Source organism: Lasioglossum baleicum, chromosome 16, assembly GCF_051020765.1.
Source record: "Lasioglossum baleicum chromosome 16, iyLasBale1, whole genome shotgun sequence".
NCBI classification, from domain to species: domain Eukaryota; kingdom Metazoa; phylum Arthropoda; class Insecta; order Hymenoptera; family Halictidae; genus Lasioglossum; species Lasioglossum baleicum.
In genome coordinates, this window is record NC_134944.1 from 7,280,573 (window position 1) to 7,307,695 (window position 27,123).

A 27,123-nucleotide genomic window follows, 5' to 3' on the forward strand; every position below is an offset into this window, starting at 1 on the left:
TAAATTATTAAATAAAAGAAGTGTGTACGTAACAGCAATGCGAATAATACGTATTGTTCCTTTTGTTCTAAATTGCTGATACTAATACTTTAAGTCAAAGGAAACTTTGTAGATTTCCAACATTTTCCGTCGAATAAACATAAGTGTTTTATGTGTACATGTATATATATATATATAAATCTATATATATATTTTTTCTATGTATATATTAATATTTCATATTTAAAAGACTTTGACTTTGTCACACAACGAACATTATGTAGTAATGATTATTAAAAAAGGAAAATTATATTACAAATAATCAAAATGTAAAAAAAAGTATTGCATGAAAGCTACATAGTTAGATTCTAATTCGTATGAAAGCGATGTCAGAAAGATTCTTGTGTGCCTGTTGTCACTTACGTACTATATACCTTCCACCATTAGTTTTTGTTATATATTCAGTTTGGAATACAATTTCTTTGTATCAACAGATTCATAAAATCACATTACACGTGTGTAATTTATGTATGTATACATATACATATCTATATATATATTTGTGTGTGTATGCGCGTTATAGTGTTTGTATCTGTTAGACATATATGTTTATAATGGTTGTATAATTCATCTGTGTATTAATAATATATATTTTAAATATCTTCGACTTCGCAAAACACTTTTAAACTGTATTATTTCTCAAAGTTATTTTCGTTCTTCATTATATACGTTAGGCTCGTGTATGAACTTTTTAAAAATAGAAATTTATATCGAAACAGAAAGCACGCGTTCGTGGAAAAATAAAACAATAAAAAGAACAGACAATTATAAGCTTAGCATCGCCAACGGTTTCCAGTATAATATGGAACAAATCTTTTTTGTATCTATACCAGTGTACGCGATGTTTCACTTCCTGTGAAACGATGTAAGTTTACAGGGCACTCTTATCTTTCTACCTATATGAACAGACCGTGATCAACGTTCACGTAAATACATACATGACTATGTATACATAATATGTATAATATATATTTATGCTTCGTGTATGTAATCGATACATACTCTGAATATGAACACTGCAGTTTATGGTACAAGGTACCGCGATTTTATTTCTCGTTAAAAGAAACAACATCGCCGTCGATGTTCTTTCTTCGAGTAAACGACTTGATTTTTAATCAAGTTCAAAGCTCATGTTAGCGGGCAACGTTTGCCATAAGAAATAATGATTTCCAATTCTTACAGGAAAGATATTTAATTTCGACGATATAAATAATCAGTTCAATTGTTCCTCTCGCGCATCGTACGAATGCAATGATAATATATTAACAGTGAAATATCGTTTTAATTCTCTAGTGCTTAACTTACCAGCGTTAAATCATTTAGACAATGAGTGCCCTCTATTTCTTACGGAAATTATTCGTACAACGCCGATTACTGCGCTGTTTGCTGTTGGATTTCGATTTTCTCGACTGTCATGTCCGGGTTCATCGCGGTGGCTTCTTGAATCGCCTCTGCTAGAGCACGATCGTGATCAATGGGATCACCGTCCGACTGTATCGTTATTTTCTGTTCTACCCGGGTCTCTACAACCCCGTCCCTCTCCGTTTTGTACTAAAATGAAAACGATCGATTTGCAACACCTTCTATTTACTTGTTATGCACAGTAAAGTCGCGATCTAGCTCACTCAGGACCTCCACGATTGCTGTCCCTTCGCCTACCCCTTCTACTGGGTGGCAACCCCGCGAGTGGCCAAGAAGCTCGAGCTGCCGCGCGGTCTGTGTTTACCTTTTCTACGTTCAGCATCCTTTGTACAGGGTGTCACAAAATTACATATACAGTAGCGGACAAAAGTTTAAAACCGCTCTAAAGAAGACGATAACTTTTTTGATATTGTACTATACGATTTGAACTTTTTTGGGAAGCTAGAGCAATTAGTTTACTACAGGATGTGAGAAGAAATTTTTTCAAAAATTGCAATTGATCGGAGTTGTAGAAAAAATAGTAAAAGTTGAATTTTTAACTTTTTTATGTGGGCCTATATTGAAAATTTAAAAAATACGTTTTGTAGATCTGTGTCAAACATATTCTGAAAATTTCGTCAAAATCGATCGTCGTTGCAATGAGCTACAAACATTTAAAGATGGTAAAAATTTGAGATTTTCACGCGCGATTTTCGGCAATAAATCATGAAAATCTGCAATTTTTACCACCTTTAAATGTTTGTAGCTCATTGCAACGTCGACCGAGTTCAACGAAGTTTTCAGAATATGTTTAATTGACACAGATCGACAGAACGTATTTTTTAAATTTTCAATATAGGCTCACATAAAAAAGTTAAAAATTCAACTTTTACTATTTTTTCTACAATTCCGATCAACTGCAATTTTTGAAAAAATTTCTTTGAAAAACAAATTTCGTGAAAAACAAGGTAAAAAAGCCAAAATTTTTTAAGGATTAAGATTTTTTAAATTTTTATACCAAAATTTTCTTTTAAGATTTAATATTTTTAATGTTAAAAAAATTTGTTCCTTTACCTTGCTTTTCTTGTTCAATTATGTCATATTCTTATGTCATTTTCGACTAAATCGGGGGTGTAGAATCTCACTATGGTTTCCGCGACATATAATTTTGTGACACCCTGTACTTTCGGCGCGGAACAGGCGATGGGAGCCAGATCGCAACTTCACTTACTAAACTAATGGTTCTCCTCGAAAGACTGAAGAATCTTACCGTGATCGTTTCAACGGTACGAGTTTTGCTGGATATTGTTTGAGAGCTGACAATCTCTCCCGTTGCGCTATACAAACCATCTTCGCTCTCAACAGCTACTTTCCTAGTTTCGGTTGCTACCAGTGGAACCGTAGTAGTCGCTGTTACATTAGTTTCCGGTTCTCCTTTCTGTTCGTATGTCTCGGTTGTCTCGACACTAGCCGGATCGCTCTGAATCAAATTTTCCAGCAATGACATTTACTCCGTAGCAGAACGTAACAACAACTTCTCGTGAGTATACTTAACGCAAACGATATTATACGATATATTACAATGTACAGATAACAATTAATGCGCTAAGAAGAGTACATAGACGATAAACGATGAACCAAAGGTTTTGAGTATCGAAGTATCTTGTTATTCTCATGAAATATTAATTGGTAATACCTTAAAACCAGTGCCTTTCGAGATAATGATACACGTTACACTTTCTGAACCGTTTATGGGAATGTTATTTTTTAGTATCGATGAAATGTTAACCGATGAGAACCAATGCGACAAACACAATTTGAAATAATCAATCCAGTCAGGATCCAGTCAGTTCTTTTTCTTTACGTTTTTCTTTTTTTAGTAATACTTTTTAAATATATGTTACGATGTGCGATGAGAATAATAAAAGATAGACATGTACCTGAACGCAGATCCACTCAGAAACAACTTAAAAAACTCTCTTGCAACTATATTTCAACATTTAATCTCGCATAAATCAAAAAACATCTCCGACAATTAACTTTCGACAAGATCCGTTAATAAAATTATACGATCCCTGAAGATTTACCTGATAATATTGATTGTAGAAAGCCTGCTGATCATCTTCAAGGTCAATTGGAGTACCTGAATCATCGCTGCTTGAACTGGATGTACTGAGCCTTCGTGAGAACAGCTACACCATGCAATGTGTTAACCAAGCCGGCAAAAATTAATTACAAAAATAAATAAAAAAAAAATTAAATCGAATGAAAAAGTAGCATGGGTTAAATTTAATCAATTAATCAGCGTTATGAATGAGTATTACTGATAGTATACACGCTGGTATCCTTTGTAAAATTACGAGGTAATTCTGTTGGAACTTGTACACCTAACGACGTAACACAATCTGTTCGAATGATATCCTTCTGTTCGATCGGCGAAAGAATATAAGAGAAATTATTCTTCAAGAAAGAACGAGCGAACGCATTTGTAATTCTTGCGCCGATCGGGCAGCATCAACCAAAAGTATATATGATATAATGTGGTGGTGTCTTCCGTGAATGCTTACATGCTTCAACCGTTATTAGTGAGCTATGTACGCTATCGCAGAGTTCGGAATCCGCAAAATTACCTGTTCACCGGACAGAACGTGGCTGGTTGTTCGAACTTCTTGAGTGACCACTCTCTGCTCCTGTCTCGTCGCGCTGGTCGCAGTCGTGTGTGCTACAGTCTTTTCTTCTACCTGACGTGACAAAAAAATTATAAAAAAAAAGTCTCGCACCAACTCTGTAGACGAATTTCTCAGAGTGTCGCGAAAGAGATACGTACGGTTAAGTGTACGCGCGTAATTGCGTGTGAACAATGTACAAACCTGGCTGGTCTTTTGGTTCTTTTCGAGGTCCTCGTGCATGGTAGCGGTACGCGTGGTGACAGCGGTCGCTGTCATGTAGGGAGCTCTACCGTCATCCGGTGCCTCTGCCTAAATACAACTACAAGGTGACTAGTGTCTCATAATAACAGAACGGTATATATGATGTGAGTGCATACGCAATTCAAAACGAATATAAGAAAATCATAGGTGTGTACGTTCACTCGAATCTTTTTGTTCTTTCCTATACACTGGTTTCAAGATGATTGCAGCGTTTTTTTTTTGCACGTGTACAGTGTTTTCGATGTTTGCAACTTATACCGACAAATAAACATTTACAGCATGCGGTACACAAATACTACTGAGGATCACATTGCAACACATACAATACATATCTCCGTCAAACTAATAAATACGCTACACAACGAATAAATTCAAGGGAATATTTCCGGAAATTCGAAGAACAACAGGGGACGTACGGAGGACAAACTGTGAAATTGAACGCGTCCCCAATAATATGTCGTCAGATCGTTCCGTGTTACCTCCTGTGATCAGTGCGGAAGTGTGATTGAGCTTAGAGAGTATCTCGTGTTACTTGACAAAATTATATCACCTTGTTAATCTGTGTGGAAACGGTTACTTGGCCTGTCCCTCCTGGCGTCAGATCCTCAATTTTCTCTTCTATATTTTGCGTGACTCCTTCCTGATCCTTCACCACCGACTGCTTCGTGGTCGTCTTCACGATGGTCGGAGCGGTGCTTGGTAGCGCCGGTGGTTTCTTCGTTTTCGAGACGACTTTGTTGGCATCCTGGACTTCTTTCAAGATTGTCTCGCTGTTCAACGGTTGTCCATTGCTGGCGAACACCATGCCATCCTTCACGGACGCACCCCCTTCCCCGAAGATCTCTTGGTTCATCGGGTTCCCAGACTTATCGTATAACTTTCCATCCTTGACATAACTACCGTCGTTCGAGAATGCCGCCTGGCTTACCGGTTTCCCATCCCTGTCGCACAGCAACCCTTTGCGCACCGAAGTGATGGTGATCACGGTGAAATATTTATCGACAGGCTTGCCAGCGGTCGAGCAAACAACGCCATCTTTCACAACGTTCCCATCGGAGTCGAAGGTCGCCTGTTTCAGCGGTTTTCCTGCTTTATCAACCAGCACACCCTGCTCTACCTTCAAACCCTCCGGACCGAATGCTTCTTGGGTAAGCGGCTGTCCATTCGAGTCGTAGATCTTTCCATTCCTGATGAAACTGGTCTCCGATGGTAATACACCCTGCGTCGCTGGTTTCCCATTGCTCCCGTAGATCAGGCCATCCTTCACACAGCTACCGTCGTTCTTATAGGTTGCCTGATTCAGGAGCTGTCCGGCGTGATCGTAAATCCGTCCATCTTTCACGATGCTGCCGTTCGAATCGAAATTACCATATTTCAACGGTTTACCGTCGTTGCCGCACACCAATCCGTATCGCACCAGCGTCACGGTAATAACCGTTTGTTTCTTATTCGATGGCTTACCGCTTGCCTCGTGTATCAGGCCGTTCTTTATGTAGCTGCCGTCGCTGCCAAATGTCCCGTGGCCGAGCGGCTTTTTGTCTTTACCGTACACGTAACCGTTGGCGATATGTCCACCATCGGTGCCAAATGAACTGTGGTTCAGAGGCAGCTTATCCTTTCCATAAATCCTACCCTCCTCGACGTAGCTTCCGCTGGGCAACGCTGATCCAGCGTTCAGCAATTGACCGCCCCAACCATGCACCAAGCCGTCTCTGATGTAGCTTCCGTCCGGCTTGAATGCTCCTTGCTTCAGAGGACACTGGTTCTTGTCGTAGATCACGCCGTCTTGGATGTAGCAGCCCTGAGGAACCAACGACGCCAGGTTCTTAGGGTTCCCTTGGTTGTCGACGATCTTTCCATCTTTCACCGCTAAGTTGTCTGGCCCCTTGTCGTCCTGGGTCAACGGTTTCCCGTCTCTGCCGATGATCAAGCCGTTTTTGATGATGTTATCGTCGGGTCCGAAAACACCGTCCAATATTATTCTACCATCTTTCCCGTAGAGCATACCACCAGCGACGTACGAACCATCCGATCCAAACATATCTCTGTTCAACGGCATCCCGTTCGAATCGAATATCACCCCGTTCGCGATGTAGTTGTCCTCCGACAGAGCCGCACTCTGGTTCAACGGTTTTCCATCCACGCCGTACACGAGGCCATCTTTGATGTAACTTCCGTCCGGCCTGAAGTACGAGAACTTCAACGTCTTCCCGTCTTTGGAGCAGAGCTTGCCATCCTTGATCGACGCGCCTTCGGCCACCAACGAGTCCTGGTTCAAAGGCTTGCCGCTCTTCGCGTGAACCACACCTTTCTTTATATAACTCCCGTTCGAACCGAACGATTCTTGTTTCACGGGTTTACCGTCTTTCCCGATCACGTTTCCGTTCTTGATCAGCATCCCGTCCGGTCCGAGGGAAGAGTCTGTCAATGTCGCTCCGTTCACGTCATAGATCACACCGTCTTTGATCACCGTCTCGTCGGGCTTGAAAAGATTCTGCGACAATGGCCGACCGTTGCTACCGTGCACAACGCCTTCTTTGATGTAACTTCCGTCTCCTATCAGCGGAATCTGGCTCATAGGTCTGCCGTCCTTGCCGTACAGAATACCATCTTTCACGAAGCTTCCATCGGGCTTGTAGAACGCGTGCTTGATCGCCTTCCCGTCCTTGCCAACGATCTTCCCATCCTTCAAATGAGCACCGCAAGGAAGCAGAGATCCTTGATTCAAGAACTTCCCATCCTTCGTGTAGAGTATGCCGTCTTTTATAACGGATCCGTCGGAACTGAACGACTCGTGTTTCACCGGTTTTCCGTCCTTCGAGTAAACCTTTCCGTCCGCTATGTAATGGCTTTCGTGACCCAGGAAACCGTTGCTGAGACCGGCTCCCGACGCACCGCAGATTAGGCCGTCGCTGACGTAAGTTTGATCCGGTATCAGCGCGCTTTGACTCAACGGCTTGCAGCTCTTGTCGAACACCGTTCCGGCAACGATGTAGCTTTCGTTTATACCGTAGGAGCCCTGCGTGAGCGGTTTCAAATCAGCGGAGAACACGAGGCCCTCTTTAACGTACGTACCGTCGCTGCCTAGTTTGCAATACTGCACCGGTTTCCCATTCTTCATCGCTACTTTACCATCTTTGACTAGCGCGTGGTCCGGTCCTAACCAGTGCTGATCGGCGGGGATCTGTCCGTCGCAGCCGTATATAGTACCATCTTTTATAAAATTCCTTTCAACGCCCAGGACTCCTTGGTTCACCGGCTTGCCGTCTTTAGTGGTAACCACGCCGTTGTGAACGTACAGCCCGTGGGGACCGAAATCCGCTTTCTTGATCGGGTGTCCGTCCTTCGTGCAAACCTTTCCGTTGATCACTCTGCTATTATCCGGGCCAAGGCTGTGTTGATCCAACGGTTTGCCATCTTTGGTATAAATAACACCTCCGATAACTTTTGATCCATCCGGCAGCGGTAGAATGTGGTACTCTGGCTTCGATTCAATCGCAGACGGCGATGGAACCGCGCTGACTCGATCCGCTTGTTCTTGTTGCTTTTCAGCGGCGATCAGTGCTACCGACGAGTCTTTCTCTGCTACTTCTGGCCGCGAAACGGCTTTCTGTTGTTCCTTTAATCCCGCCGATTCCACGTAATTCAGACCCGGAGTCTTTAATCCGAGCTTAGTCGCGTCCGCTTCTTTGGTTTTCCTCTTTTCCGCTGATTCCGCCACTTTCTTCTCCTCGCCTGGGGCGTAATTAAAGGCTAGACCCGTGGCTTTGCGGCTCGCGGCGGTCGGCGATTGTTGACTCTGCACTCCGGGCGAAGCCGGTCTGTCCTCGTACGAAAACCCGTGCGGCGTGAACGGTTTTCTCGTCGGCGAGGTCTCCGTCTCCTCGTAATCGTACGGCTTTGTGTAACCAGGCGGCTGCGGCGATTCCGGCGCGGTTTTCGGTTTCTCGATGTTCGACGTCTCGGTCAGAGGTTTCGCCGGCTGCTTCTCCAACGTCGAGAGATTCGACTCCGTGTCGCTCTTCTCCAGAGATTCTTCCAGCTCCTTGTTCTTCTTCTGTTTCTTCTGCTTCGAGTCCTTCTCCCTTTTGCCGAATAGGAAGCCACCGACCGGACTCTTTCGTAATAAACAAAAACATGCAAAATTCCAGAAACATGCCGCATACAGTGGATCAAAGAACTCTGATTGAATTGAACGGAATAAATTTGGATTTTCGAGACCGAGTGTGCCAATACTTTTTCATCCACTGTATCCAATCTGAATACACAGGGTGAACCACGAGAAACGGCACAAAACTTTGGATTCAAACAGTTCGATAATCTCAGTTTCTCGAGACTCACCTTGTACACGCTGTAAATATACGGGGTGTCCGAAAAATGTACTTCCTCGAAAGTTGATGATTCCTGAGGTGATTTAAATTTTTCCATTGCGAGAATGTTACTTCGAATCACCTCGTGAATCATCTGTTTCGAAGAGTTGCATTTTTCGGACAGCCTGTATACCACAGAAGAAACTAACGAAGCTAAGAAGAAACTACGTAGATACGTCGATGCATTGCTATTCTCTCTCTTACTATAGAACAAACTAACGATCGTGCACATATCTGTACCTAAATACTATGTATATACTTGAAATGTAGGAATGCGTATAAACAAAATGTGAACAGTTCTCTATCGATCGATTGTCATTACGCGACTAACTTTCTTTTTTGTTTTTGTTCTCTAATCAGTGATAGACGCTGCGTTAGCCACAGCTTGTCGGTACCTGAACTTTGTGTGTAAGCACTTACCTTTATTTTCTCTTTCTTTTCTTTATCTTTTTTCTCGGGCGTTTCCTTGTCTTTCTTTTTCAGTTCTTTTTTACTGGGCGACTTTAAGTCGTTGCTGTCGAGGACAGCGTTTTCGTTAATCAGATCGGAGTTGTTTAGATCGTTATGATTCTCCTTCTCATTCTCGTTTTGCTTATCCTTTTTCTTCTTAGATAGACCACCGGGCGGTAGGACCGCGATTCCTCCGACCGGTTTCTATAAGTAAATTTATAGTCACACATCGCTTCATGCAATAAAGCACGAATAGAAAACACTATCGGCTAAGCTACGGTCTACTGTACACAATAGAGAATATGTATATAATAGTTATAATATCACGGTATGTCGGTATATGTTTCATGCTTGACAACTAAGTACGGTCTGCGCTCTCAAAATAGTATTATATAATGTGGTATAGTCGTTGATTCGGGTTAGGATCGGTTAGAATCGGTTTGCGACGAGCATACTTTCCTGCTGTATATTCTTTTCCATGTACTCTGATTCTTTCTTTTTTTTCTCTCTCTCTCTCTCTCTTCCAATAGCACTCCTTGCAACAACGTGCCGCTCACGATCGTTATTATTTACATGCGGACAAATCGGTGTGCGATGAAGATCGAAAAATATTTAATTCTATGGATATATGTATATGAGAATCGTTGGCGTATAATTTGCATTAATGTTTGCGACAGTTCTGTACAACATGCTTGCGCTGCGGATGATTATCGTCGTTCGGGGACAACTCGAATGAATTTTTCAGCTTTGAGGCGATGGCCGTATGATGCTCGCAAAATAATTCAGAAAAAAAAGATAGCAGCATGCACATATCGAGTAGAGGAAAACACCAAATGGTCACATACAACAAGACCAGTGGAGAGATGGGTTGTCTGTTAAATGCACGATAGAATGGACCCAGGTGAATTTCTATACCTTTTTGCCACGATCTGCATCGTATTCTCCTTCCAGGCTACTGGTACTGCTAGCTGATGTTGTTCCAGCACTTGTTTTGCGTGTGAGCTACCGGTGTTAGGTTAATGGTGTCAGTTAGTTTCTCTTTTTCTCGTTTTTTCTCATGATAAAGAAGCACTAAGTCGTGAGACAATTGAATTCGAGTTTATACAAAACGCCACGTGTTCACGCGTTCTGACAAAAATCAACGAGACAACGTGTCTTCGGAAAAAAACTCTACGAATCTCTACGTTTCTTGCATGGGGATGTTTCGATCGGTCTTTGGAATCTCGTACAAGTTAATTAACGAATCGTCGATATTTTTTTCCGAGTGGAAACGAGACGAAGTATCGACCGGTATCCCATGCAATTTTTGTTCCGGGATACCAATCGTACCCGATGTTAATTAACTTGCACTCGAATTATATGTCTGAACAATCTCTAATGCATACGACCACGTCTAATACATGGTGCACAGTGAATCATTAACATGCCACGGCTACGAGTCCGTTGAATTTTCAAAGTGTGTACAGTGATCGATCCTGCCAATTTCTCGCAAATATTTTCTTATCCTGCTTTTGTCAGAATGATCCGATTGGTGTTCCAGAATTTCTCGGTTTTCGTGGTTATGGCATTCTCGATTGTATGGTTACGTCTGATGATTACGACACGACTGAATAAATTAGTTGGATTTTGACATTCGAGAATCGGTTTCGTTTGAAAGCGTAGACCGCAGGTAAAAATCAGAGATTCCTTAAGATGGATTCTTCGTGAAACAAATCTCTCAATCTGCATGAACAATTCATGCACGTTCTACAAAACTATCACTATGTATATCGATTCAATAATGAAAAAAAAAGAGCAGATAAGTAGAAATATAGATTTTTCGTTTTACCTTTTCCTTTTGTTTTTTAATTGGACTAGGCCGTTGATCTATATGCTCCATATCGGGGATCATTTCCGGTTCATAGCTCATCGTGTGTCTCTTGCTGGGCTCAGAACCGTAACTCTCGAATTGTTTAGGTCCGCCTAACGCTGTGTAAAGCAGTCGCGTTATTAAACGGATCTTCATGCACGGGTAAGCACCGAACAAGCGATTCCCATAAAGTCGGTCAGGAGAAAATCAAAAGCAGTACCTCGATGAGTGATAAAGAAGAAGTAGAGGAAGAAAACTATTGTTACCGTCCATGCTGCGAGACGTCGGCCGACGAACGCTCAATGATCTCTCGAATTGCGGGGGTTGCCTGTCGATAGGGGTCTTTTTCGTTTCGTAATGGGTTCTCCCGGAGTACCGGAAACGAGATCCCAAGTGCGGTATTAGACCTACTTTCTTAACAGGCTCCGGACTCATGAGCCTACAAACATTATCAATCAGATCCAAGGATTTTAAGTAGAACATTTTCCATTCGCGTAAAGATCCGCTGTCTGCGCGTACCTGAAGAAAGTGTGGTGCTCCACGCAAACTTTCCACAGCTTCTTCGCCGCCCTGTGATTGGCTAATTTGAAGCCGATCGTCGACTCGAACTGCTCGAACTCGCCCGGTCTGATTTTTATATAAAAATTGTGTCTCTTGTAAGAGATCTTCAGAATTTTCGGCCAGGCGAACCTGTTGATTCGTAATCGATCCCTGTAGACGAGAAGACCCGACGAGCATACGCCTAACATTATATCGACTCCCTCGGAGTCTTTAGCCGGATGCAGATCGACGCCGTACATCGCCAGCTTCTTCGCGTTCTCAAGATAGTTGAGCTCCGCTTCGGCAGGCATCTGACCCCTGAAAATCCATCGTTCGTGATCGTCAATCAATTTTTGGGGAACGAGATAGTCCAGTCAACGAAAAGTTGTAGAGGGAAATAGCCCGCTCATCTCCTAGGAGTAGGGACTTTTAGTATGTTTACCTCCTAACTAGTCTAAACAAAGTCCCAAAGTTAAAAATTGTGTTCCTTCCATTTCCCTCTACGCCTCCCTTATGAACATTCATTGACTGGACTAAGAGGCTCGCACACCGCTCTCGGATGCAAAGATTAACAGTTGAGACACTGACCTATGCGTTTTATGCAGCTCTATTACTTTTTCCACTAGCTCTGGCGTCTGATTCGGGGCGAACTTGAAATCCTTCAAGTAGGTGCGACCGTGCGTGTCCGGATCGTAATTCCCAACCTCGGATTGCACTAGAAACGAGCCGAGGAGGGCGTGAGTTACGAACGAGCACGGCAATCGTCCTGTGATGATATCGTTTCGTATTTGAAGACATAACTGGTAACGCGTTATGTCCTCCTGCAACTGGGCCGGGTCCGGCGGATAAAACTTCACCTCGAAATTGAACTTCCACGGTTCGTCTGCAATTGAACGAACACAATAGGCATTACCGGTGATCAGCAAAAGACGATACAAAATATATCCTAGAACCAGTGCGAATTTCAATTGGACACTTCATGCCTTAACACTATTAACCCTTGGCAGTCGAAAATAGCTGTACCATTATTCACAACATTGTTTACATTATTAAATATGTTTGTATCTAATCAATTACTGCACATTTAAGTATTGTACGAGGTGTTATATCAATTTCATATCCATAAAATGAAAAGAATCACATACAAATGGAATTATTCTGGATCGGAAGAAATGTTTAATTTTCAAGTTGAAATAGCTCCGACTGCAAAGGGTCAACATGTTAACTGACCGGCGTCATCAAATTTACAGGTTTCGCACTCCAAATCAATTGTATTTTTCGTGTTCCACCGCCTTTGAAAAACATGAAAGAAAATTCGCATTGATTCTGTACAGAGCTGTCGATCGGTACTTTTTATGAACTTCGCAATCCTTTTGTCCAGGTCCAGCCAGTTTCGCGCGTCGTGTCTGTCCTCGTAGATGAGGCCGAAGTAATCCTTCTCCAGGAGGTTCATGCTCTGACAGATCATGTCGAGCAGATCCTGGCCCTTCGCCTTTCTCTGTGAAAGATTCGTTCGATTAGCGAATAGTTAAAATATAAAATATCGTTGTCGTTAAAACGTATAGTCGCTCACGTCGATATGGAAATCTTTGACAGTCCCATCGAGAAGACTGATGTTCGCAACGGCCATTTTGCCCCTGCTAACCGGACTCTTCGTGGGCGAGTTCGTACCGGTCCCATTTTCCGCGGCAACTTCCGGTGGGCCGCCAGCAGACTTCTGTTCCTCTGGCATGTTCCAGGCCTGTGCTGAAAAAGAAACAAAAGACGTGTCGTCAGTTGGACAGACATTCTCCGCATCGTTGGCGAGAAGAACAGCCGAGTTAGCAAGGAGGAGGCCTGCTAACCAGTCTATTTTCTCAATGATTCGCGCGGCTCGGTGCCGCGTCGTCGAATGATCGCGTGTCTCTCCAGCGTATTCGAGTATAGATCCTGTCTAGACTGGACGGTGCCATGTAGAGAAATGATCAATATTTGCCTGGCTGTGTCGGTGTTGCTCGTACCCTTCGTAGACTACGCGGCTCCAATCTCGTTATCAACGGAAAAAAGGTACGCGGCGAGCTTGCTCCAAGTTCATTAACTTAATTCGCGTCGCGAGTCCTGGCTGACGGCGCGAACATGTTGCATCTTTCAGCCGTCTTCCGGCCAATTTGCACAGCGCTAATGGTACAAGTTACTTCTAACACGAGACTATTTTACTAACTATTATGTCAGCGGCCTGGACGCGTGCTGGAACCTTTCACTCAAGTTTCCCTGGCAGTTGTTACATGATTAAAATTTGCTGAACGAGAAAAATCTGGCGACTCAGCGCGATGCGAGAGCGGTTTGAAAATATCGAGTTGCCAGATTTGTTGTTCTCTTACAGTTTTAACATTGGGACTATCGAGCCCCGTCGAAAATGACGGATTCAGATTTCGTCTTTCACGATTTCTGAAGATATAGACATTCTTTATTCAATCCTGTTAGTACGATAGAGAGAAATATGCAGTCTAGTTTAAAATAGTTCCAGTGCGAATTGATACAATCTCGCGAATCTAGCGACAGAAACATCGTCGGATCTCCAGGCAGAAATTCTTCTATTAGGGGGCCTTTAAATGCGCGCGCCTCGATCCAAGATCCACGATCACGATCACGCCGGCTCGCGTCCCGTGTACGTATACAGACACGCGTGGGCGTGTGCCATGGATCACGCGACCCCCGCTCACAATCAGCCCTTTGACACACGACCAAACGAAAACCCACGCGCGTTCTCTCTCTCTCTCTTTCTCTTTGAAAGGATCACCTCCCGGCGACGGAAAAAACAGATTCTTTCAGACAGGCTCGCCTCATTCACCGCAGCTCTAGGCTCTTTAAACTTTAACACCGGCGAGTCATTCGTGAAACCAGAAGCGTTCCCTTTACCATACGCTGCATTGCCAAGCCACGAGGCTTTTCGAAATTCTTAGATATTCAGCCTCCACCATAAAGTCTACGATTTTGAGCGTGTACTCTCCGTGCCTCGCAAGAAATCTCCTCGCAGGAATTCGGTAGGAATGCAGCAGTTAGAGTTAGAATGTAGACTTCATACTTAGGCTTTAAAAACAACAAAGATATTTGAGGTGGCAACGTTAGGTGACTCACACCCTGTATACGAGAATACAATATACCTTCGAACAAGTGGTTTGTCAAACCATTTCAACGAAAAAATGATTTCATTATCTTCTTGACAAAAATCGATGTTTTGCAAAATCCTGAGACTTTTACGTACAAAATTTTACACGTACAGAAGTATTTTTCGTAGAAAATCATCGCTCGACCTCGTTTCTATCGAAAGTTCTTTGATATCGACACAAAATTCATCAATTGACCCCTCTGTGTGCCGCACAGTGGGACCTTTCGTCCTAATCGGAGACAAAATCAAAGAACTATCGATAGAAATGAGGTAGAGCGATGAAATTTTTTTTAAATTAAAGCTGAAACTTTGCAGAATATGGGAAAAAATATTGAGATTATAGTACGAACGTTTTTTAACGTTGAGAAAATTCGTTAAACATGTAGAATTTCAAGAAATCGATTTTGCAATATCCTGAGGTCGCAGACTGAGTCCAGATTTGAAATTAGCGTGAAAAAATCTAATGAATGAAGTACAGCATGTTCAAAACAAATTTTTTCCGCGCGTGGTATTGGGAAAACCACAATTTTCTCGAAATTGTGCATGTTTAACGAATTTTCTCAACGTTAAAAAACGATCTTACTATAATCTCCCTATTTTTCCCATATTCTGCAAAGTTTCAGCTTTACTTAAACAAAAATTTCATCGCTCTACCTCATTTCTATCGATAGTTCTTTGATTTTGTCTCCGATTAGGACGAAAGGTCCCACTGTGTGCCGTCTCGCGAGGACTTCTTGCGAGGCACAAAGAGTACTGGAAGGACACGCTTACGCGAAATCCGCTGAATTCGGGGACTGTCGCGTTGCGAGAACTTCCAGCCGAATGTAGAATGTCGTCATCGCTGGAAGCAGACGTCCTTTGCCGCGGCCGCGGTCTTCGGCGACGATGAAGTAATACGCCGATTAGCAGGCACGATGACGCGACCGCCACTATCGTTCGCGTAAATACATGCTAATGCAACGAATCGAGTTAGTGTCCAACGGACAAACTGGATTGTCGTTTCGAGGATCTCGCCGGCATTCCAGAACTCGGAATGTCCGATTAGAGGTTCGCGGAACGCGAATCCGCCTGACCCAGACTCGAGCAGAACTTGAAATGACCGGGACAATCTTCGAGTTGATCGCAACGATACACTCGGTGCACGTAAAACCATACTTCGCTCTTTTCATAAGTTTTCATACGGTGTTGCAAAAATTGCCCGACCTTGCAACACCTTTCTCGGTATACGTCGTAAATCGGTAGACTTTGCGGGGAATGCTTCGTGCTATTTCGATTCGAGGGTTGCACAACGATCTCCGTAATCATCGGTTGCGTGGCCCGATCGATTGGATGCTGAACAATGATTTTCCGTCTCTTTTGTGGCCCTAAAGCTGCTTTTCGGCGGACGCGCGGGTACAAGCGCAGCCTCCGGATTCTATTCCTAACACAGCGTCGATTCGTACAATAAAAAAGACAAAGAGAATCGATTTGTTCGAGCCGTTGCACGAGCCTAGAGCCTTAATGCTGTTTGAACAGCATCCCGTACGGCTTTGATTCCGTGCAATTGAGGTTGAATTACTATTTGCCCGGGTGTGGTTGCGTAAGGCATTTGCTCACGCTAGCCAGCACACACAACAGCGGACAGGAGACTCGATTTGAATAATCCGCCGCACCGGTGTTGTCGGAGAGCGTGTCGGTCAGGGTCGTTGTAATTTCTCCGGTTGAAAGTTTTCTCCTTGGCCGAGGAGGCGGCTATTGTTTCGAGGAAACGAACCCCGGTTTTTCCTCGTTACCTCCCGCCACCGAACGGGTCGATGCCGTCGCCTTTGTATTTTTATAGCGGCGCTAACGTCCAATAATACACCTGGTCGCGATATTTTCAGCGCGACGGTAAGAAATATCGGCGCTTCATTGGCGCCGTATCGAGACGTCGCGTTTACTCCGCGTTGCAGGGCCAACGACCTGCACGTGCGACGAATGCACGTCGCTCTGCTACCTGTCCGCCAAACTCTTACGACACCAGCTCTCCTCTCACTGTGCTAATCCTCTGACCACGAATCTTTCTCTCGCTGGTCCGTAAAACTAGCGTGTTGTGTAAATAGAAATTGCCCATTTATATTTTATACACTGAGAAAAAAAAGTAGTTACTTCAATAACACGCGTGTTATTGTAATTTTTTTACTTCGATGAATATCAATGTATTCTTTTCAATAGTATGAAATTTAGAAGCAAATCGTGATGCTATTTGAATTGTCTATCATGAAATGATTGAAAATATTATTCGATTCAATACCGTACATTATTATTCGTAATATTTCTCTTTTTCCTTCAATCAGATATGTCGTTAAAAAAATTTGAGAAATGTATTGATTTATACTGGAATTGGTTTGAGGCCATATCTTATTTTTTTGAAAACATTGATGTCAAGCTATTCGCTTATATGATTGGCGGAAATGAGTTTTGCTATTGAAATTCACTAGTATTAAATATTAAGATAAGTTCATATGATATTGGCACTATTCAATAGTACATCTTATTGTATCAACATATATTTTTTTTTGTTTCGACAGGATGTTTTTCTCAGTGTACATACTAGTGATACTCACAAGGGAAGGAACCCAAGTGTCCGACTTCGATTTTGATCATTTTTTGTGAGATGATGGTACATGGATACCTAATTGTGTACCCAGGCCCCTTTATAGAGATGGCCGGCCCTGTATATGAAGTAAGGGTACCAAGGTATCAAGAGGAGAAAGGAGACAGTGGAAATATGGAAGAAGAATCCGAGTACCCAGTTTGCTACATAAGGGGTTAATGCTGTTGAGAAGAGAGTAAGGGAAGCCTGATCGTTATTAAGGAACTAAAGGTGGAGGGGTGCTTGCTGTAATCTGTGAACGTCTGAGACGACTCTCGACGGATGCTACGCCCAGAGAATATTCAAAAGTAAAATGCTCCTCGTTAGCGGAGTGCAGAAGGCAACTCGATCAATCGGAATGGAGCCACCCCCGTCGTTGGAGGATCGCGTCAGCATGAAAACGAGAGAAACCCGAGGAGAGCCCCGGGGACCCTTCCGCCTAGATTCTCCTGGCTGAGCAAACACCGTGATTCCGCGCGTTTTTTTATCGTCGGTTGCAGACGCGTCGCTACCAATCAAAGGGGGTTGCCGAGGGCCGGGGGCAAGGGGAGCGTTTCTTTTTGTCGTTGAACCCTTTCTTTCATCGCGCGTGCAGCGATTCCATTGAAAACGCGGGTCTTCCGCGAGGGTTGCGGGAGAACCTGAGGGTGGGAACACGGGGGTGGTATGGGGGGGGCGAAGAGGATTCCTCGACGCGTGAAATTAAAGGGTTTCGAAGCTGCGAAAACCGCCCCCCGCAGATTTTCGTGGGAGCACAGGCTTGAGACCGACCGATTCTCTCCCTGTAGCCCCTTCATCCCCCTGTCGACGCGGACGTTGTTTCATTTCGCTGATTGCGGGACGGAATTTATCGCGGGGGCGACGCGAGCGATAATTCTGCTCGAGCAAACGGCTCCGGCGTGGCGCACACTGGACCGTTTCTATAAAATAGAAACGCCAGATTCCGATTCTGCGACCCCTAAAAAACTGTTCTGTTTGTGATGAATAACTAATGTGTGACCATACGTCCCGTTTTTAGGTAGCCTGTCCCGTTGTCCCCAAGCTTCGGGACGCCGAAATGTCCCGTTCAAAAAAAAGAGAGGAACCCACGGTAATAATTTCCGAAAAGTACGCGAAAAATCTAAAAATCATCCGACAAAAAAAATTAACGGTCGCGTTATGAATAATGTACAATGAACAGAGACACGAATTTTTCCGCGACGTCGTTTTAAATGTTCCAGAGTTTCGTTTGTCCGCGGAAACGGATTGCACGGAATTCATTTACGTGGACGGGGCTTTTAATCCATTTGCGTCAGAAGAATGGGAAATTATGCCGGGAGCAATACCATTTCTCCTTCTTGTTGCATTCAAGTAGAAGAGAACCTGATATTTCAATAATTTGTACTTGCTGCAGAGACTAATTGTTTCTAGTAGCGATCACCGGGGAAATAGCACTCTGGCGATACCGGCTAGGAAAACAGCACGTACATTAGTGATGCAAATGGGTTCGTATAGTCCAGGATGCGAGGCACAGCCTCGAGGAAAGTTGCTGCTCCCCGGAAATGAGAGCCATATCGATAGCCCAAGAGGTAATCGATAGTCTAGCTAACCTGTTGAGTTGTATAATACTTAGAGATTTGCTCGACGAATGTGCGTGCATAATAGAATCGACGCTGTCGGTGTTATCCTTATTTTTCGATGCGATCATTTGCGTTCTCTTCATTATCGCGACCAAAAATCGTACGACCACTCCGAAGGAACTCTGTCTCATTGAGGATCATTCTACGGGCTTCGTTTCCGGTTTTCTTCGGGATCTCGAGGTCCCAAGGATCATCCTTGAAGTAAACGACAAGTTATTGTTGCGTCATAAATCGTTACAATTCATAGCACAGTTAAATTCTTGTACATAAATGTGTTTCGACTCATTTTCGCAATCTAGCAGTCGACGCGGCGGTCGACGCGTTGATACGCGAATCACGACGACGATACGCGAGCACCGAGCCGGAAGTGTCGAAGCGGTTCGCAGCATTAATTAAGCCGCGTATTTAACGCGAGGATGCGTCCGCGAGTGCTCGGGGATTGTTCCGAGCTGTCGCGAGCGAAAGCGGCGAAAGGATTGGGGAATCCAGTTAACGACTTGTCCCCCCGACTTCCCAGCTGCTTATCAGTCAGCTCATCGTTAATGGGCCTGGCGCGGGCGTTGGCGATTGGAGAATTCGTCGGTTAACAGGTTGCAAGCTCGAGAGATCGAGATAGAGTTCGTCGGCGCGACGCGGCGGGCGAGATCGTAGGTTTCGATCGCGGCACGCACCGTGACTCACACGACTACTTTATAATTTATAACAATTCGAAGGGCGGAGCTGGAGAGCTACCGATACCATCGAGCACCGCGTATTCCCTCTTTCTATGTATAGTCTCGCGTAGTCGCGCCACTCCGGCTCAACGAGGCAATTATAGAGAGCAGTCTGCTCGATTTCGCTAGCGATACGCTTTCTTCTTGCTTTTTTAACCGTTCGCTCCTCTTTGTATTGTTTAATTGCCACCCGATCGAACCGCTGAGGGTGGAACCGGCCGAGCAGAGCAGAAAGTACACGGTTGCATACGGAGAAGATTTACTGAAACGATTTAAGGGCAGCAGTGTATTAATCAGAGCTCCTACAAAATAAAGGAATAAAATTCATCAAAGCTAGGCTACCTTCTCGAGTCTAATTTCGCTTCTAGGGCTGGAAATTGTCCCTCCTGAAAATCCTATTGGATAGGCAACGCGTCTCGCGTCGGGGAATAGCAAACGACGCGACGGTTTTCTCCGGAGGTAGAAGACTCGCTGGAAAAGAACAGCGGAATGAATTTTTTCGCCAGGGACGAGCGAACAAATAACAAACGTGGAACATTCTTTTCGCGGTCGAGCGTCTCTCGCCGCGATCCAACAATGGATAACAATGGAGCGACGTTTTACGAGCAGTTTTTCACCGCGCGGACCGAGATAATTGGCCGTGTCCTACCGTAACACACGGCACGCCGGCGCGTACATACGTAGTACGTGCACACCCGAGAGTCCGAGAGCGAGTTGTTATTGCGCTCTGCTTTTTCATGGCTAAATCGTTTTGTTCCCGTTGCGTGGCCGCTCCTACGACTCGCCGTTCCGTTTGTTCGTTCGTTCGTGAAAATCGTCCTTAAAACTCGCGTCTCATCGTTCACCGCAACAACGTGGAAACGCGAGCATCGCGTGTCTCTGGGAAACAAAAATCAAATGCATTTACGAGGCTACTACCACCGAATTACGCTGCGATCGATGGATCGCCTAACAAACAATGTTGCCCGCTGTATTCTGCGCTGGATTAACCAATGAGCAAAGTAAGCACGCAGTTGAGGCACCACAGAAATTTTCCGAATTTTACATCTTCACGAACAGAAGCATCGGCGCAGGTATCAACTTAATTAATACTGGCTGTCTCGCCAGGTATTACCACCTTGATTTACGCCATTATCATCAAACGCTGGATCAAGAGAAACTTTAAATTAAAATTTATTCTTTCAAGGATATATGTATGTACAACGGTGTAAACTAGACTAGCAAATATCCATTTCGCATTGAATAAAAATTTATTTACGTTGAAGTGATGTGAAGTTCCACGTAACCAATTATGTAGAAAGTGGGGTGAGAGTAATTGAAGGTTAATATCCGCGGCAATACCTCTGTTCGTGGCTGTGTACGTAAATTAACCGACACGGAAGCTAGAGAAACTGTGTTCGGATGCGCATTGAACAAAACTGTCTACCTTGGAATCAGCATTCGCCGTTCGCGTGTGCATGTCATTTCGACCGTTTCTATCTGATCTGCTTCGGTTTCCGGGGACTAGAAATAGACCTCGATAACTGTATCGATAACGTGTTATCGAGAGCAGAGTCCCGATGTGAATTAAAACGCGTCGAGAGACATCGACACCTGTTAGCGTAGTAAGCGTATCTGGCCTGCACGAGGCGAGAGTTTAATTCACGTGAAATTTTATTGTTCCCTCCGTAGCCGTTTATGTGCACCCTACCCGGTGTGTCTGCCCGCAGACCGGAAGTATCGATAATGCGCCGGGCGCCGCATGCGAAACTCGGAAGATGAATGCGAGCGGGGCGCGTGGGTGTGTCCGAGCGTCACTTTCTCCATTCATGATTAAATTCAACCTGACTATCTCGAGATGCACGTTCTCCCTTGGGCTCGTACCGTCTAATTCTAGATCCTAACGTTATCCTGATCCAGCCTGTGCGAATCCAACGGTCTATCGGGATCGAAAATCAATCTGAAATTCAAACGCAACGCAAGGGAGCCCGAGCTGCCGACGTAATCTAATTGTATATCTAATCTGGCCTGAATTCGACTAGACCAGGACCTGCCGGGCCTGTCCGAAATCCTGACGTACCCTGCACTCGGCTCGCGGGGGAACAGCAACCGGGAAACTCCGTGAATTATCGAATGTCTATCAATTTATTTAATATCTAGAATCTTCAGGGATTCGTTTCCGCTCCTTAACCCTCCGTCTGCCACCTAATTCGTATCGAAATAATCCTCTGGAGTACGTAAAGAAGTTTGAAAGTCCGTGAATGTTTAAGCAATAATGGGAGAAAATTGCAAGGAGAGGCATCAAAGAGTTCCGCTCCTAAATTTGGACAGCAAAGTTTCATAACCTTTCGAGGTTCCGCGTGCGGTATCTTCCGTTGTAAATCAAATGCAAACGCGATTCGTCACAGTCTGATTAACCCGGGCGCTTCTCGTATCCTGCGTTACCACTTTCCGGATCGATATTACAAGAAATCCCGAAAGAAAGTATAGTATACACACATATCGGGGGAGTCCCGGGTGTATCGCGTTCCTCGTTTAATTCCCGTCGGCATCCAGCCGTGTGGGTCTTTACGGTCCAAACTGTTTTATAGCCGCGTTCGCGTTCGTGTTCGCGGATTGTAACTGTGCCGCACTCGTGCCTCGATTAAATCATGCATGTAATCAACGTGATTTCTATTCTTTTTTTTTTACTCCTTTTATCCACGGTTTTTCTATTTCCGTCACGGCCGCTTGACGGCCGTAATCGTCGGGAGACCGTGGTTTCTCTACGCAACGGCGAATCTCCGGTCTTTTTTACGCCGTTGATTATTCTATTTGTTAATTCGCACACGGGAACGGATCCCCCCCCCCCCTCATTCCGAAAATAATATACTCGTCCGCGAGTAAACGCTTTCATTTCTCTGCGATTCCTCTAGAGACTCCCGAATTTTGCTCTCCTGTAATGAAAAATCGAAGCTAAGGGGCTCTTCATGAACTTCCATTTACTTTTGAAAATTTTTCAAGTCGATTTTCTTTTTCCCTGCACTCGTATTCTTTCACGAATTTATTTATAACAATGACAATTTGAACCGTGAACGTACGAGCCACACCCACAGCGTAATCTAATCATTTTTATTGCTACTTAAGCAACGGTTAATCTTGTTTTAACGCTAAAGCAACCAAACTCTGAGCTACATCACAGAATTTACATAGACTTTCTGCGACTTTTATTATGATTAGTGCTTGGAGAGCAAAATGCGTATAATCGTTTCCGGTAAAATGAAAAATTCAGTGTTAAAAAGAGACGATGGTTCCAAACTTGATCCGGAGTTCCGCCATTACTATTTTCTATTGCCGCCATTTTTCCGACCGCTTCGGTCCGCTTGCACGCAACATATATGCTAAATATTAAGTTGTAACATAAGTTCGTAGAGTTTTTTTATTAATCCTTTTTGTCGAATATTTTGAGTTCACCTATGCTCCAAGTTTTTGAGCAAATCCCATTGTCTGAAGGTGGCGAGAGATTGTCATAGCAGTACTGTCCATCTTCTTGGCCAGCTGCCTGCACGTTTGACGGCCGTCCTCCTTCAAAATGTGTCTTAAAGACATTTTTAAAATTGGCAAACCATTTCTGTGCAGTAGATTCTCCTATGACACCCTCTCCATACACGGCGCAGATATTTCTAGCTGCTTCGGTGGCGTTCTGGCATGGTGAAAAGCGAAAATCAATAGATGTCGAAAATGGTGATTTTTGCCGCCCGGAAATTCCATTTTAGGTTGTTATGTTACTCAAGACTACGTTACTTAAGATAACGATTGGAACACGCTTGTAAAGCGGAAGAAGCACTTCAGAATGCTGTAGACAATTTTTTAAAAAAGTAGGTGAAATTGATTCAGAACAAAAGCGAAAATAAAACCTCTACGAACTTATGTTACAACCCAATATAAACAATCCTTGCGGTTAATTTCGTATGCTGAATTAATTCGGACATCGGTACTTATCCGAGGAGCGAACGAAGTTCGATTATAAAGAGGTTAGAGGATCCCAGCGGTACTCGTGTCATAGTTCACAGAGTACGCAGGTTCCCGGTAGGTGAAACGGTGAAAGGCGCGTTATTGCACCGGCGAGCATGCTCCCCCAAGTTCATTGTAACTTCGGTGATATCGTAGCATCAACAACTATCAACACCACGCCTCTCTGGACACACGATCGTAGGTACACTTCCTTGTCCTGGTTAACACTACAGCCGTTTGTAATCATAATCTCGAATACACTATCTCCTCGTCGGTCGATCTACACCTGGACGAGCTTCACCTAACCGTACCTACGATCATTTTCAATTTCGTCCCGTTCCGCTTATCCGCCGGGACTTCTTCAGGAACTTAACCCTTTCCGGTTCACAGTTTTCCTTTCATTTCGCGGGATTTTCGCGTGACATTCGCTGTGACCGACTAAAATAGATTACATTATATTATTAACGCAATTGCGATATGTTTTTCGGAAGGAAATGCGCTTCCCCGCTGCTATCACTTCAGAAAATGTTCAAAGAATGCTGAAATGTAAAATTCAACAGAATTTAATAAGATTTTTAAAAGCTGTTTGAAAAATAGGATTTTATGCCAATGAAAATTGTAAATTGCATAAACATCCGCAGTATAATGATTACTAGACAGCGGATCTTTATGCAAAGTAAACATTTCCCACCTAAATTGCACAAAAATGGAGTGAAATAGAAACTAGTTTCTTTCTACGTTCAATAGCTCGAAAATATAATATAAGTTGGCAAGAAGGTCATTTCGGTATTTTGAGGTGAAATAAAACCCAATTTTTTTTATTCAAGCAATAAACTTTCACTAATGACGATGACCTGAAATCGCACTTGGATCAGCTTTTTGCCGATAAGGGCCAGAAGTTTTATGAGCGCGGAATTGTGAAGAAAAGAACATCGACCAAAAAAAAAGGGATTTATTACACCCTTATAATATCGAAATTACTTTCTTGCCGACCTAATAACAATATTTCTAAATTCTTCCAATATTTATACCCCGTTTTAAATTACATCTATTCATTTTTGTCATGAATGAGGTTCCACTTGATTGTTCAACGCGTTCGCTACCACAGCGTCACATATCAGTGACGTCACCGACGCCCATTGACAGCTCAGCGTCACATATTTGACACATTAAAAAAGATGTATACGCTCGTTTGCTAGATCTTAATATAATCTGAATTAAAATCTGCAGCAAATCTCGCGGAAGCTCGAAAATAAAATGGGTTTGTCACAGCGTTCGGAACGCTCGAATCCAGTGACGCAACAAATAACCGAAACGCTCGCGAGTTTCCCGAGAAAGATGATGGAAAAACGGTTCTTCGCAGACGTGCGTAGAAAAACTGTTTTATCGATTGTCAGTGGGCAGAAGCGCACGACAGCCCGGCTGACGCGTCTTTCGAAAAATGCTGGCATCTTCGTGGCGAACCACATAATTGACCTAATTGATCGTAATAAGCGTGTTCGCGCGAGAAGTATGACAAAATCCGGAATACGTGTGGCCGTTGTCAGGTGATATATGATGACTATTGACATAACCTAGACTGAACTGATGGCGGGTCTGTTACGACCCACCGAATATTTCTACCACCAGCAACGCGTGACAGCACGTACGAATCGACTACGATCCCTTGAATCTTATTAAACACTCGATCAATTTAAGAGCCGGTTGAAAAGGTTAGATGCGATAAATCATTCTGTAGATTCTCTGCCGAGAGACTGATTCGAATGTATAAGGAGAGAGCGTGTGGCACACTTCGCGGCAACACCTCAGGGTCGTATAGACGGGAACGACAAACAGCGAGAACGCATCCCGTCAAATTTGTCGATTGTTTCCCCTCGCGTCGCCCGGTGTTTCTATTTGTTTCCGTTTTCATTTTTAACGGATTCTGCGCGTCTCTTTATGCGTCTCGAGAGAATGTGGAAGGTCTTTCTCTCTCTCTCTCTCCGTCTCTCTCCGACGAAATATGATACATGATACGCGGGGAATGCATCGAGAAGTTCGATCACGACTACACCGATTCTATTCTGGTACATGTTCAGTTTCTATTAAATCATCCTCATCGAATCTCCGTGAAACTCGTCGGATTCGCTGTAATATACATGCAACTGCACGAACAAGTACGACACGATGCATGAGAACGAGTTCTGTCAAAACCGGGCCAAAACAGATGTTTCCGTGAATACTTGATCAGCAATACGTATTTAACAAGTTACAACTCGTAGTTTTCTATTACACACAGCTTCCAGTAATTAAATGCGTGCAAACCGTGAATACAACGTCGGGATATTTACTTCGGTTGACTTTTAGCTGTAGGTTAAACCGAACGCCAGGAAATTCTCTCATGCGACGTAACGTTTCCCAAAGGTTCTAGATAACAATCAACAATCGAAATCCAAAGCACAGTAAAGTGACTGTAAACTTTCTACAGGTGTACACCGAATGTATTTACGTCGTGTCCATTCTATGAGAAAACTCGAAAGCGCACCGAATATATACTTTGTGCTGTTCGTGATTTGTTTGAATAAAAGAATGGATGCTCGGTGAAAATTCGACGAGACCTCGGTGAAGCGTGTCACGACGTAGGTGTTGTCGGTGAAATGGGAAAAGTAGTAAACTTACCTATGGATTGCAGACGCGCGACGTTCCCTTTGGATAACGCACCACGGCACGCGATTAAAAAACGCGAATCAAACGAGAACTCGAACTGGAAAAGAACGCACAGGGCTGCGGAACGCCGACCGTATATTTTTCTCCCGAGCGAGTAACGGAGAACTTCCTACTGCGAGCACGTAAACAACTCTCGTTCCAATTCCGCCGACAGCTACGAACACGAAACAGGTCCGTCGAATCGCGGGGCGACGCTGGATGCGGCCACGGCCCATACTTGCACCGTTTTCAAATAGTCCCTTCGCGCTGCCATAAAAATCTTTATTGCCTACCTTCTTTTTTTTTTCTGTTGAATCCCTCGAGCGACGATCAATCACAGCTCATGGAAAATGCGTCCGTCCCCGAGAATCCTCGCGATAATCACTGACCATTTAATACGAGCCGCTCGCACACCGAACACGGGACTGCTTTCGATGTTCTTACGCGCGAGTCAATATGGCCGACCGCCTAGGAAAATCAGTTTCTCTTATGACGCAATCAAGCGAGTACGCCCTGTTCGAACACATTTTCTCCGCCAGATGGATCAAGTACACGCCGGCTGGTAAAGCAGATTCTTCTTGTCGATAAGAAAGGATTCGCTCGAACCACCCGCTGATTATCGCCATGAACCATACATGGGGATAGATATGATGATCGATGTGATATTCCCATAGGAATATCATATTCCCATAGCTGCTGTGCAGCTGCTGTGTACTAATTCCCGGGCTCGAATTTTTACGTCGATAAGGAAGTCAACTCAGCTACGGAATCGAGTAAGGTGGTAGGTCTAGTA

The 27,123-nt window shown here is 44.0% G+C and overlaps 1 protein-coding gene across 7 annotated transcripts; it reads right to left on the bottom strand.

Moving 5' to 3' along the window:
• Positions 1–788: 788 nt before the first annotated feature.
• Cora (erythrocyte membrane protein band 4.1 like coracle) lies at positions 789–26,773 on the bottom strand. Of its 7 annotated transcripts, none has more exons than XM_076441215.1 (15): positions 26,624–26,773; positions 13,153–13,325; positions 12,930–13,077; positions 12,168–12,462; positions 11,559–11,897; positions 11,306–11,478; positions 11,019–11,158; positions 10,106–10,192; positions 9,161–9,394; positions 4,921–8,487; positions 4,311–4,418; positions 4,071–4,181; positions 3,528–3,632; positions 2,711–2,920; positions 789–1,590 (listed from the first exon to the last, which is right to left on the bottom strand). In XM_076441215.1, exons 2-15 carry the CDS (start codon positions 13,309–13,311, stop codon positions 1,411–1,413), a joined length of 5,856 nt encoding a protein of 1,951 aa, XP_076297330.1. In that variant the 5' UTR covers positions 13,312–13,325; positions 26,624–26,773; the 3' UTR covers positions 789–1,410. The 7 variants fall into 7 exon arrangements, with proteins under 7 accessions (XP_076297330.1, XP_076297332.1, XP_076297331.1 ...); XM_076441217.1 differs by having other exon boundaries at positions 13,153–13,320; positions 26,624–26,767; XM_076441216.1 differs by lacking the exon at positions 26,624–26,773 and adding an exon at positions 26,304–26,588 and having other exon boundaries at positions 13,153–13,320.
• Positions 26,774–27,123: the final 350 nt, after the last annotated feature.